This window comes from Rhynchophorus ferrugineus, unplaced genomic scaffold (genome assembly GCF_030347505.1).
Source record: "Rhynchophorus ferrugineus isolate W39M unplaced genomic scaffold, kcgeb_rfMv2 rfM10, whole genome shotgun sequence".
NCBI lineage: Eukaryota > Metazoa > Arthropoda > Insecta > Coleoptera > Curculionidae > Rhynchophorus > Rhynchophorus ferrugineus.
In genome coordinates this window covers 32,508,689-32,521,973 of record NW_027472589.1, presented here as the reverse complement: position 1 = coordinate 32,521,973, position 13,285 = coordinate 32,508,689, and the positions used below count along the sequence as shown (strand labels likewise).

The following is a 13,285-nucleotide window of genomic DNA, read 5'->3' as shown; positions in this document are numbered from 1 at the left end:
CTTCAATGATGTGGGACATAAAACTCTACTCCTCATTCCCTGTTCTAAAATTCTCCATAACGGTTCAGTTGTGTTGAGGTCTGGAGATTATACTGACCAGGGAAGATGTTTGGTGATATTATGCATGCTCCTTAAACCAAAATTTAACCTTCCTGGCTGTGTGAGTCAGAAACTCCTACAGAGCTGCCTTTATACCGTTCCAACTGGGGCAAAATCTAACGGACACAGGTTCTCCCTAGAGAAATCTAGCAGCATCCATTTTTGCATACTAAAGAACTTCGTATAACAACTCTGGATATGGAGGGCTGACACATCGTATTCAAATTTGAACTTCACATTAATTATTTAAGAAATAGATGCTTGGCGGATATCAGTCTGATTAAGACACTTACCAACTTTCATAGGGGCGCATATATATTAATAACTTAATAATAATAATAATTTAACTTATTAATCTAAGAGGGGGCCGCTGAAAGTCAATCCAGAACAGTTTAAGAATGGCATTAGGCGCCTTTCGCACCAGCTCTATCGATATTCTGTACCGTGAAGCAAGCAAGTCCCTTTGCCGGCGAGAGCCCTTATTATTAAGTTATACGAGCTCCTTAAGGTTCAAGCCGCAGCTGAAATAGTTTAGCTCCTTTTTTTCTGGTGGTGATTGCAACGCTCTCAGTAGAAAACGACATAAGGGATCTTCCCACAATTTTTCACAAAATCTGTGATCGTCTGTCATTTGCAATCTCTAAAACATATAAAGGGATACAAAGATACCACCATGGCGCTACGCTCATATATCTATCGACTTCTCTATGCGAGTCATACATGAAGATGCATTGATGGCCTTTCTGGACCGCATCATCTTTTCCGCCAGATATATGCTGAAAGCTACCCCAATCATCTGTCTGTCTATACAGATCTAAGCGAGGAAATTATGTTAGAGCAGCCTTTATATGTGAGCTCACGGAGTCCATTCAAAACATCAGTAGTAATTGTCGCGGGCTCATGAGCTCCCTGGAGAGTCTCAGATCGGCGCAGACATGCCACCATTTAGTAGAGAGCATCAGAGAACTCCATACTACTACAACAAGAAGCGGTACAAATATTTCTTTTCTGTGGGTTCCCTCTCACAGAGTAATCGCGGGTAATGAGAGAGCCGACTATCTGGCGGGAAGGGAAGAGGATTCATCCCGAATGAGTTATCTTTATAGCAGCGGTGATAGTGAAGTTCCATTGAACATTTTTTTTTAGAAATTTCGACCAACTACATTGGAACCTACTAACCAACAATAAATTACGGGGAATCAAAAAGACCTATTAAAATGCCAATATTCGAGATATAGGAAGACCTAAACTCAGCATCTTCTAAATAAATTAAAAATATATAGCCCAAGAGGCTGATGGACCATAAAATATAAATAAATAAATAAATTTGGCTATGTGTATGTGTGCATTATCATCTTGGACAATGATAGCTTTTGAGAGTAACATGCTAGTCATAGTAAAAACTTAATCATTGAGGATGTCGAGATATTCGTTCGCAGCAATTCTACCAGATCGATGATGAACGAGGGGACAATCTGAATACCATTATATTGCCGCATATCATAACGGGCTTTCATATTCTTGATTGCTCAGGACATTTTTATAATTGCTTCAGAGTAGAAAATCAGTGGAGAAGCTGTAAGTATTAATAAAATTCTCCAACGAATTTTCGTTTTTTATTTACATATATCTGATGATTCTGAACAAGAAAATTGAGTAAATACAAAAAGTGTATCAAGTATAGATTCCCAGACGAAATCATTCTTTGTTCTTCTTATAATAGCTAAAATTCTAACAAATAATACTAGTATTAAAGGATAATAGCAACTTTCTTTCTGATACATTTTTAAACATATAGTGAAGCAGATACATGTCGGATATTAGATCAACTAAGCGATAGTAAATTTGGTTTTTTCATTTTAAGAAGTAATTTAAAATTAAATTTATATATGGTATTAAAAACATTACCATCCTGTATATATTTAGTAATGTCATATGTATAGTAACATTCCATGAATTTACAATTTTAAGAACGCGCGACAACTTTTCAACATCACAACTTTTTAAAATACATGTAATATTTTCGTTATTTCACTCGACAGGCTATAGCACGGTCCAGTGAAAAGGGTCTCCATTTGTCACTTGGCTCACTTCTGTACCTGCAATGTATCTACATAAATACATTTTGGCATTTATGAAGAAAAATCTACTTTTAAAAGAGTGCTGACTATTTGCAACACTTACTCTATTTGTAGCATTTTAAAATAAATTTATATAAGGAGATAACTTGTCCAACGTTTGCTAATATAATTTTTATTTTATTATAAAACATATAAATGTCTTCACTTTTTGTTCTCCTTAATTTTTTTTCTATGCTATTTTGTCTATATGCCAATTTTAGACAAACTTTTTTAATCCATGATATATTAACAATTTTTAAGCATATCATCTATGTTTTACATTTAGGTAAATATTCTGTCAAAAACGCACCTGTAGCTATTTTGTTTCACTCAGATAGTCAAAGTAAGCTATGAAGCAAGAGAAATAAAAGTGCCTATAAAGATAAACAGAAGTCCGTTTTAGGAGTAATATGACTTCTATTACTGCAAATGAATATCTCGACATCCTCAATGATGAAGTCCATGCTATGACTAGCATATTTCTGCCAAACACTGCCATTTTCCAAGATGATAATGCGCCCAGAATATCATAAACCATCTTCACTGATTAGTACAATCGGCAAGCTTCAAAATAATTAAACCATTATGTCGAATTATTATAACAAGTATACGACAGAGTTCGCAGACATTTTGATACAAAAATAGGACAACACTCCGTTGGAAAATACTCAGACGGTTTACGAATCTATTGGGCGAAGCATTGGAGCTATTTTAAAAGCAAATGGTGACTAAACACCTTAACTGGTCAATTGAAGTCCCCGGCCTAACACATAGACGGCGCTATAAGAACTAAATCCATATGTTTTTAGTTAGCCCTAACCCTCAAAAGATGCGTGACATTATTTGACAGCTATCGGATTATTAGTTTGTGAATTATAGCCTTTTGAGTGAAGTAACTTTTGTTATTGTGAAAAATATGGATAAAAAGGAATTTCGCGTTTTCACAAAATATTGCTTGTTGAGGGGAAAAATACAGTTGAAGCAAAAACTTGGCTTGAAGCGGAGTTTCCGGACACTGCCCCAGGAAAATCAACCATCAAGGATTGGTATGCTAAGTTTGGACGTGGTGAAATGAGCACTGAAGACGGTAGTAGGTGCCCAAAAGGGGTTGTTACCGTCTAAAATATTTAAAAAAATCCGTAATGACTGTAAATTGAAACTGAGTGAAATATCAGACATTTCAAAGATACCAACTGAACGTGTACACCATATCATTCACGAATATTTAGGTATGAGAAAGCTTTGCGTAAAGTGGGTGCCGCACGAGCTTACTTTTGATCAAAAACAACGACGAGTTGATGAATCGGGGCAGTATCAAACCCGAATTTTTGCGTCGATATGTGACAATGGATGAAACATAGCTCCCTCATTTCACTCCGAAGTTCAATCGACAGTCATCTGAGCACACGATGAACCCGTTCCAAAAGCGTGGGAAGACGCAACATTGGCTGGCAAGGTTATAATAATTTTCATTGACTACCTCAAAAAAGCAAAAATCATCAACAGCGACTACCACATAGCGTTATTAGATCGTTTGAAGGGCGAAATCGCTGAAAAACTGCCGCTTTTGTAGAAAAAGAAAGTGCTGCTTCACCAAGACAATGCACCGTGTTACAATTCAGTGAAAACGATGGCAAAAATTCATGAATTGGGCTTGGAATTGTTTCCTGATCCACCGTATTTTCCAGATCTTGCCCTCAGCGACTACTTCCTGTTCTCAGATCTCAAAAGAATGCTCGCTGGGAAGAAATTCTCGTCGAATGAAGAGGTGATCGCCGAAACTGAGGACAAATAAAGGACACAAAGGACAAATCGTACTACAGAATGGTATTGAAAAGTTGGAGGGTCACTATAATCAGTGTATCACCCTTGAAGGGAATTATGTTGAAGAAAAAAAACTAATTTTGCCAAAAAAATTTATTTCACTATGGTAGGTCGGGAACTTAAATATTGTCTATATGTCAGGTGTTTATTAAATTTTGTTCACTCCATTTTCGTCACGTGATATAAAAATTATATTACATTAATATAAATTTTTCAGTTTTTCATCTAACACAGTCCAGTATAGTGAGGAGGAATTTCAATGACCTCTTATACTGATTGACTTAAACATTTGTAAAAATACTCTAGGATCAAACGTTTCATTTAATAATGCAGAATGTTTCTTCAACCATCCCGACACACATTTCATTCGAACCGTTGTAGCTACACAATTCAGTTAGATGTTTTTCCGTCCTGGTAAATATCCGCTAGAAAAAATCAAGCTGAATAAATGCTCAGAATCTCTCTGCAGCGAACAACGCAAACTGGGCAATTTCGCTTGTCTGGATTTGCGATTATCCCGACGCCCCGAAATGGAAAAGAAAATAGGGATGCAAGTGCGGGAAATGCAGATCGGTGGGTTGTGGCAGGGTGGAGGGGCGAGGCGCGATGCGAGAGCAGAGGCAACGGCGGCGGCAGCAGCAGCAGCAGCAGGAATGTCGGTCGACCGACGGCGGATTAGCCGAGAGCGTCGACATCTCGAGTACTTCGATTAGTCGGTTTTAATACGTCGGCTTCTGTTCTGGACAATGCAATAAGGCAAGATCGTGCCTGGAAATAGAGGAAAAATTACCGGCTAAATGGAAAACTCGGTTTGGTTGAATCTCGTCGGAATTCTATTAGTTTCGGCGACATCGGGGATAATTGTTAAGTCGTACGTAGAAAATGGCGCGTGTCGAAGTTAATTATGGCTTATTGGAGCGAATCCTCTCGATGCTCTTACCATACGGCTTTGCAAGAGTCCCATCATCATAAAGGCTCTAGCTACCACAGACACAATGACGAGTGTTGGGTACTTGATCATTTGCAATTAAAATACGTAATTGAAATACAAATACGCATTTGCCGTCTCTAATTAATTAACTTCTTAACCCTCACGGGATTCAGACTTTGTCTGGGTTCGGGGAGTGACGCCCCCGGGGTCCGAGTCTTCCCCATGGATTTTTGGATGTTGTAGTATGCGACCATACTACGTAACAAGTTAACTGAAAAGTCTCCGACCTACCATAGTAAAACAAATTTTTTTGGCAATTTTTTTTATTCAACATAATTCCCTTCAAGGGTGATTCACTGATTATTGCGACCCTCCAACTTTTCGATACCATTTTAGTAGTACGATTTGTCCTTTGCTTGAAAATAGGCCTCATTTTCGGCGATTACCTCTTCATTCGACGAAAATTTCTTCCCAGCGAGCATTTCTTTGAGGCCTGAGAACAGGAAATAGTCGCTGGGGGCAGATTTGGAGAATACAGTGGATAAGGAAGCAATTCGAAGCCCAATTCATGGATTTTCACTGACTTGTGGCACGGTGCATTTTCTTGGTGAAGCAGCACTTTCTTTTTCTTCAAATGCGGCCGTTTTCGGCGATTTCGCCCTTCAAACGGTTCAATAACGCTATGTAATAGTCGCTATTGATGGTCCTTTCTTTTTCAAGGTAGTCAATGAAAATTATTCCATACGCATCCTAAAATACAGACGCCATAAATTTGCCAGCCGACTGTTGCCTTTCCCCACGTTTTGAAGCGGGTTCATTATGTTCAGTCCACTCGGATGACTGTCCATTTTACATCGGAATGAAATGGCGAAGCCATGTTTCATCCATTGTCACATATTGACGTAGAAACCCGGATTTATTACGCTTGGTCATCTTCAAATACTGCTCCGATTCATCAACTCGTCGTATTTTTGGTCAAAAGTGAGCTCGCGCGGTACCCACTTTACACAGAGCTTTCTCATACTCAAATATTCGTGAATGATATGATGTACACGTTCAGTTGATATCTTTAGAGTGCCTGCTATTTCATTCAATTTCAATGTACTATCATTCAAAATAATTTTGTGGATTTTTTAAATATTTTCGTCGGAAACAGCCTCTTTTGGGCGTTCACTGTGTTCACCATCTTCGGTGCTCATTTCACCACGTTTAAACTTAGCATACCAATCCTTGATGGTTAATTTTCCTGGGGCAGTGTCCGGAAACTCGGCATTAAGCCAAAGCAATATTTTATCAACATGAGAAATTCCTTTTTATCCATATTTTTTTCACAATAACAAAAGTTGCTTAACTGAAAGTGCTATAATTCACAAACTAATGATCCGGTAGCTGTCAAATTTATACACGTATCTTTTGAGGGTTGATTTTTCAATTACCTGTTCGCTACCGCGCAACATTGTTTTGCAGTGTGCCGTGGTGCAGTTTTGGCTAACATGATCCTGCGGAGAGCAGTGTTCTTGTCGCGATTTTTCGACTAAAGTCGCGGTGAGTGTTTGAAAATGGAAGAAAAATTAATCGAATCTGTGTGGAATAAATTCATTAATTAAAATTCTTCACTAAATTCTTCAATTAAATTCCCCGAGAGTATTTCTTCTTCCTCAGCCTCTTATTCACCTTTTACTAGCCATCTGGGAGATAAATATTACCATTTCAGATTCGAATTCGTCTGTGACCCACACTACGTCACCTCACCAGACTGCATCCCATTTTGCTCCTGGCCTAATAAGTTTAGAGTAGAGACATATAGATATGGCACGTCGCGAAATATTTCTCCAAAAATGCCTGTAAATTCTCTAATTTCCCTGTGACTTTTATTGGTTATCAAATATAACAGGTTAATTGAAAAGTCCCCGGCCTGCCGATGTGGGTGATATGAGTACTCAATTTATTATCAGGTTTCTATCTATTTTGGGAATAACAGGTATTCCTTGAAGCTGAGTAAGTAGAGGGAAGTTAACAAATATTAGAAACGCATTGAATCGATAATTTAAATACCTACAACACGAAGCATCTCGCTATAACGAATATTCCCGTACCGAATCTCATTTAGAACCCATTCGCAGCGTCGGATACCGTCGGAGCGACGATATTTTTATCATTTTTTATTTGTTGTTAATAATGAAGGCATTCGAACATTGCGATCGTTTCGTTTTCTGTCGATCACGATTTAATAAAACGCCAACGGCAACGGTAAAAATAGTTCCGGGACGTGAGCCGCATCCAGGGCTGAATTATCGGGACCTTTTGTAAAACAATCCCCATTCCCCATTTATCCTGCAGTGGAAGTTTACGACCTGTTATTATGCCCGTCCGTCCGTCCGTTCGTCCCGTTTTTCGGCTCCTTTTCGCTTATTTTCGCTGTCACTGTGTGTCTCTTTTCAATTTTTCTATTGCCAGATCCGCCGTTAGTTTTTTGGTTTTATTCCTAGCGCGTCTCCAGGTTTTTTTCCCTCTCTCTCTCTCTCTCTATCCCGTTCCCCCGCTGGATCCAGTCGACTTTCACGCACTTACCGCCGGCTTTGGTCTTAATCCCGTCGATATCAATCATGGAATGGGGAGCTGTATAAACACATATCGGAGTAAATACATTTTTCCGGGTAAATTACAATAAAAAGCTAATCCGTTGGTTTATTTCGGAATATGTTCTTGAAACTACATTTTAAAATACTTTCGAGTGCTTTTATAGTATGAAAATAGACTAGATGACAATTTTCCGATTATTGCTCTACAATATTTTTATCATAGCAGCATCAGCACAGGTTTTCAAAGGTACATGATTGGTTTCAGCTGGAGACGTCAGTAGACATTTGCAACAACAGTTTAAATAGATTTTAGCAGCTCTTAATACTAGGGCTTATTGATCCCACTATGTACACAGCAAAGCTTTATGGTTATGAATATTCTGCTTCGTTGTAGCTATATATAGCTTTCTTAGACTAACCCATAAGTTTTTTGCACTTAAGATTGTCATAGTTGATTTATTTTCCATCAGTCACTATACCCTATAGTTCTGTTCTTTATTTGTCTGGTAAGACAAAGGTATAGACCAGTTTGTGTGGCAGCCACTCCTCGTTCTGTTGGATTACTCTCGTTACATAAAAACACCTGGTAACAGTCGTTTCATCAACTGCTGAGCTGTATAGTCACATAGTCATCAAAATTGCAATTTTTAAATCATGGAACCACAACTGAGAATTGGGACCAATATCAACATAACTTTCTAAAGGTGTTTTGAAGCGCTTAAGCAGCAGATTACGTCAAATCAACCAACAAATATAATGAATGTTGAAAATGCAATGTTTATAGTAGCGCTAATCACGTAGCGTCTTTAAAAACTGACTAACTCTATAATACTAAATGGAAAACTGTTATTTTAGATTTTTAACAGTTCTTTATATTCACTAGGGATCACCCTGTGGCCGAAAGTCGACCACAATTTATTAAATTAAACATATTTCTATCATAATAAAGTAAAAGGACCAATTTAAAATTGATATGTTTTGACAATTTTAGTTTATACAGTTTCGAAGTTGATATTTGTTTTATTACTAAAATAGATTTAAAAGGATTAAATGACATATAGTCACATGTTTTGTTACATTAATGATTAAGCACCAATTAATAATTTATCAATACTTTAAAATGTTTACAAATATACTGTTAATAACTCATAATTTCTTCTATTTGGCCTGTGTTCCATCTATGCAAATTATGAAGTTAGCTTCATATTAACTCTTGCCATATAGTCCTTATCTTTTATCCATATTTGTCACCTAAAATAAATATAACAAAAAAATAAATACTTCTTTACCTAAATTTTCAAATACAATTTCATTGTTTTCTACTTTTTTCTTTCAATCTTCAATCTCGCCCTTGCAGATAGCTCATTTTTAATTTGTCTTCTATGGTTTTCATTTATCTATTGCTTTCTACTTTGTCTTATGTCCCACGTGGGAACTAACAGCTCACTAACAAATGAATTCTATAAAACTATTTTATAACTGTTAATATTCTATGGAATATTCATTTTAACTCTTGATCGTATTGTACAAATTGACGTATTTATTACTTGCAATATCCAGTCAGTGGTTTGTTAAATGCATTTACCAATGAAACCTTAAATGAATAAGAAGTTAATACCGCTAAAATTTACAGAAAGTATCTTAACAATCTTGAGAATTACCTCTAGTACAATGATATACTATGTCTCCAGAACCATATCAATTAATAACCGTCTTTAAGCAAGAACAATTTGTTTTTCTATTCAGAATTCCTTGTCGGAATTTTATGGTACAAACGTTGCCAGATTTTGATTTTCAAAACTGCAAGTCCGTGATTGATTTACGTACAACAGAAACGACGAATAATCTATCGTAAAAGAGTTGGAGCTGACAGTGCGTTGGCCAGAGCCTAAAATGTTTGTTTAAATATATTTTTTAAATTAATTTATAGTTCCCGCGAGAATCGATCCTAGTAGCTTCTTTTCGGCTAGCTAAACTTTTAGCCTGCGCGGCTACCCGCAGAGTTTGTTATATACGAGGATCACTATTTATATTTCGGGAATAGGAAAAAAGCAAATAGTTAAGCTGCAAATATATTTTTCTTGTTTTTTAAAGTAGTCGCGACGATGATTGATACAATTTTGCATACGCTTAAACCAATTTTCAAAGCATTTATTCCATTCAGAATGAGGTATCTTCAAAACATGATTTTTGAATGCTTTAATATATTCTTCGGGCGATGAAAATCGTTGACCACTCAGTTTATTCTTCACGGATGGGAACAAAAAGAGGTCATTGCTCAAAATGTGCATGTCAAATAGTCTCTTGTTTATTTTTCTTATTTCACCGAAGACAAATATCCACTGTGCACTAATGAGAATTTACAGTTCTACGATCCTCTAAAGGCACTGTTATGACCATTTTCTTTGAAGTGCTTTGTGTGCGAAAAACTTTTGTTGGATTTGGTTCATCTTGGAACATCCATACAGTCGACTGATGCTTACTTTCGGGCTCATACGAATATATCCATTATTCGTCACCTATCACGATTTTATAAACGTCTTTCGAAGCACCGCGATTGAATTTCTTAAGCATCTCTTTGCACCAATCGACATGAGCCTTTTTATGAGCGATTGTCAAATTGTGTGAGGTCCAACACGAATATAATCTTCGCAAAGCTAGGTGTTCATCTAAAATCGCATGTATGCTGGTGGAACTAATGCTTAGGTATGCCTTAATCTCACAATAGGTGACATTGCGATCTTGCTTAATAAAATGGGACACAGCATCGATGTTTTCTGGCACAACAGTCAATTTTGGACGACCTTCATGAAATTCGCCGGAGAGCGAACTACGACCACGACTGAATTTACCAAACCAGCGATACACGTTGGTTTTTGATGGAGCTTCATCACCAAGAGTCAAATTATGTTGATTGATGCACTTTTGCTGTGAATCCACGTCGAAATTTGTAAAAAAATCAGCCCACAAAAATATTCACGATTCAGTTCTATTTTTTGGCGAGACGAAGTGTGACAAAATGTTATGAGTACGCATATCGTCAAAAATGTCAAACTTTACGAAAGAACCGTCAAACGGACTCACATGACAATAGTGTTGCCAATTCCCGAAATATAAATAGTAACCCTCGTAGTTTGTGTCACCGATCTGACGGCTATTTGATTGCTTGATTTGTGCTTTTTTCGTTTTATTGAAATAAATTACACTAATACACAGAAATATTAGGCCTAAAAATTCTTCCTCCGTATAAGCTTTAAAGGTGCCAAATGTCGCAAAGCCTCGCGGGAGTCCTTTTTAATTAATATCCAATTAATACTCCCAATTAATATACAGATACTTCGCATTTTTATCAAAAGATATCATTGATTAATATACATAAAAGCACCTAACCCATATTCACAGGTTTATTTAACAAATTTCATTATAAACATACCTAACATGCAGCTCATTTAATAAAACTATATAAAAAGACGAACAAGAGTAACCTTCTTTGAGTGCACCAGACTTCTTTGTCTGCGAGCTGCAAGCGCTCCGGGTTTTACTTTCGCCTTAGTTGACGCTGCTCATTTATCAAACTTGCAACGAAACTCACACAAATGGAGCTAATCCGCACAGTGTTCTAGCCGAAATACAGTAAACAGTGATGAATGGAAAGTTGGGACCTTTTCAAACCTCGTTCGCGTTTGCGGCTCGAACTTCGGTCCAGATAAAATTATTCAAGAAGACGCAAAGTCATTGACGACGACGAGCAGGTTGCAATTTCGGTTAACCTTCCATGTACTAGTTTTATTTCTACGTTATAATGCGGTTTTATATTAAAATCAAAATATTCAAAAAGAAGTAAACAAACGTTAAACATAAATTCAGACTAAATTGACAGACTAAGATATTTTTTACCCGAAATTATCTGCCTGAAGTTGTTAATCACTACATAGTATAAAACAAAGTCGCCTTTTCTGTCCCTATATCCCTTTTCTAACGTTTCTAACGTGATGTCGTAAATTAACCTATTTTTTAGGCTTATTTAGCAATTAGCAAAAACGCTGCCTAACCCTACGAGTTAGATCAAATTAATGTACTACAGTATTGTACACCATAAAAAGGTCTACAAAAAAGTCCGCGATGGTATATGTTTATCTTTTAGGGATAACCCACATTAACCATTTTTATTGTTTACTTTTTACGTGAGAAAATGGCTTATTTACGAAGCTATTTTAAGCAATACGGCATTAATCCTTATCGAATTAAGTACCTTAAATACAGTGTGCAATTAATATAGATCAATATGGTTCCTTACAGCATGTAAATTAAACAAATATTTTCGGAGATATTACAAATTTAAAATTTGCGTTTGCGGCGGGCGGTACCGGCCGGACGGGGCAGTGCGGGGTGGCATGCCTATAAATAGCGCGTCGGAGGCCGCGGTTTTCCCTATAGCACTTTGAATTTAGCAGCAATCGGACGCGTTTATTATCGGAGCTCTCTAGCGAGGAAAATAACAGTACTTGATAAAAACGTGCTTTTCAGCGCTACAACGTATCAGTTAATTAATAATTATAAGTTACGATAAATAATAATCAATTAAATTAATAATAAGGGAATTATTTTCAAAAATCTTAAGTAAGTTCAGAAAAAAAAACTTAATAGAATAGCTATCTTTTGTTCTTGGTGATTGTAGATTATCTTTTGTTTTTAGTCACACGCATGGCAAATTATTTTTAGGTGTTTTTAATTTAATTAAAATCGTATTTTAAGTTGATTTCATTAAAATCGTAGTTTAAGTTATTCCAGTAAAAAAAAAGAACTGAATAGAATAGATATCTTTTGTTTTTTATGATTGTTGATTATCATTTGTGTCTAAATGGTAAGTATTTAGATGTTTTTTACTGCGGCACATAGGTACCAATAATATGGCAATTTGTTCATAGGTAGGTAATCATACATAAGTCTAGAACTGAGTCAACTTTGTTCAGAAATTATAAAGTCATGTCTGGAAGACGTCGTCGTTCGAACATAGGTAGTAGTTCAGTGAATGCTAGAAGAGTACGTTCACAAAGAGATGAAGAATCGTCAACAGAACGTGAAGCTCGACTCAGTCAGCTTAGGGATAGATATAGAGCTGAGAGAGAGAGAGAATCTTCAATAGAGCGTGAGGTTCGCCGCAGCCGGGATCGAGATAGGCATTCGGTTCAGAGAGATAGAGAATCGTCAGTAGAGCGTGAGGCTCGACTCAGTCAGCTTAGGGATAGATATAGAGCTGATAGAGAGAGATAATCTTCAGTAGAGCGTGAGGTTCGCCGCAGTCGAGATAGGGATAGACATCGAATACAGAGAGCCAGAGAATCATCAGCACGAGTTACTAATTCATGGGTAAATAAAGAAAATTCTGCCATGAATTACGATCCATCGATTTCTTACAAGGACGATCGTATAGTATGAATAGGTACTATGTCAGTAGTATGTGAATATTGCTTGGCATTGAAATTCAAGGACGAATCAAAAGGCATGTGTTGCTTTAAGAGCAAGCAAGTCGTTGAGCGTGGGTTCATGTCTACATTTAAAATTCAAGGGCAAGTGTACCACTTAGCTGGGAGCTTGCTACCACTTCGACCCGATGATCACAAATTTCTGCAAATATATTTTATTGCAGATCCAGACACACAAGCATCTACGCGGTGTTCAAGTGTTGCACAACTAATTAATAGAGATTTAATTAGATCTCTGCAAGA

At 36.9% G+C, this 13,285-nt stretch overlaps 1 protein-coding gene across 1 annotated transcript; it reads left to right on the top strand.

The window, feature by feature from the left end:
- The first annotated feature begins 12,440 nt into the window (after positions 1 to 12,440).
- On the top strand, positions 12,441 to 12,925 carry LOC143204204 (uncharacterized). The gene has a single exon (XM_076416689.1). It carries the CDS (start codon positions 12,543 to 12,545, stop codon positions 12,828 to 12,830), a length of 288 nt encoding a protein of 95 aa, XP_076272804.1. The 5' UTR covers positions 12,441 to 12,542; the 3' UTR covers positions 12,831 to 12,925.
- Positions 12,926 to 13,285: the final 360 nt, after the last annotated feature.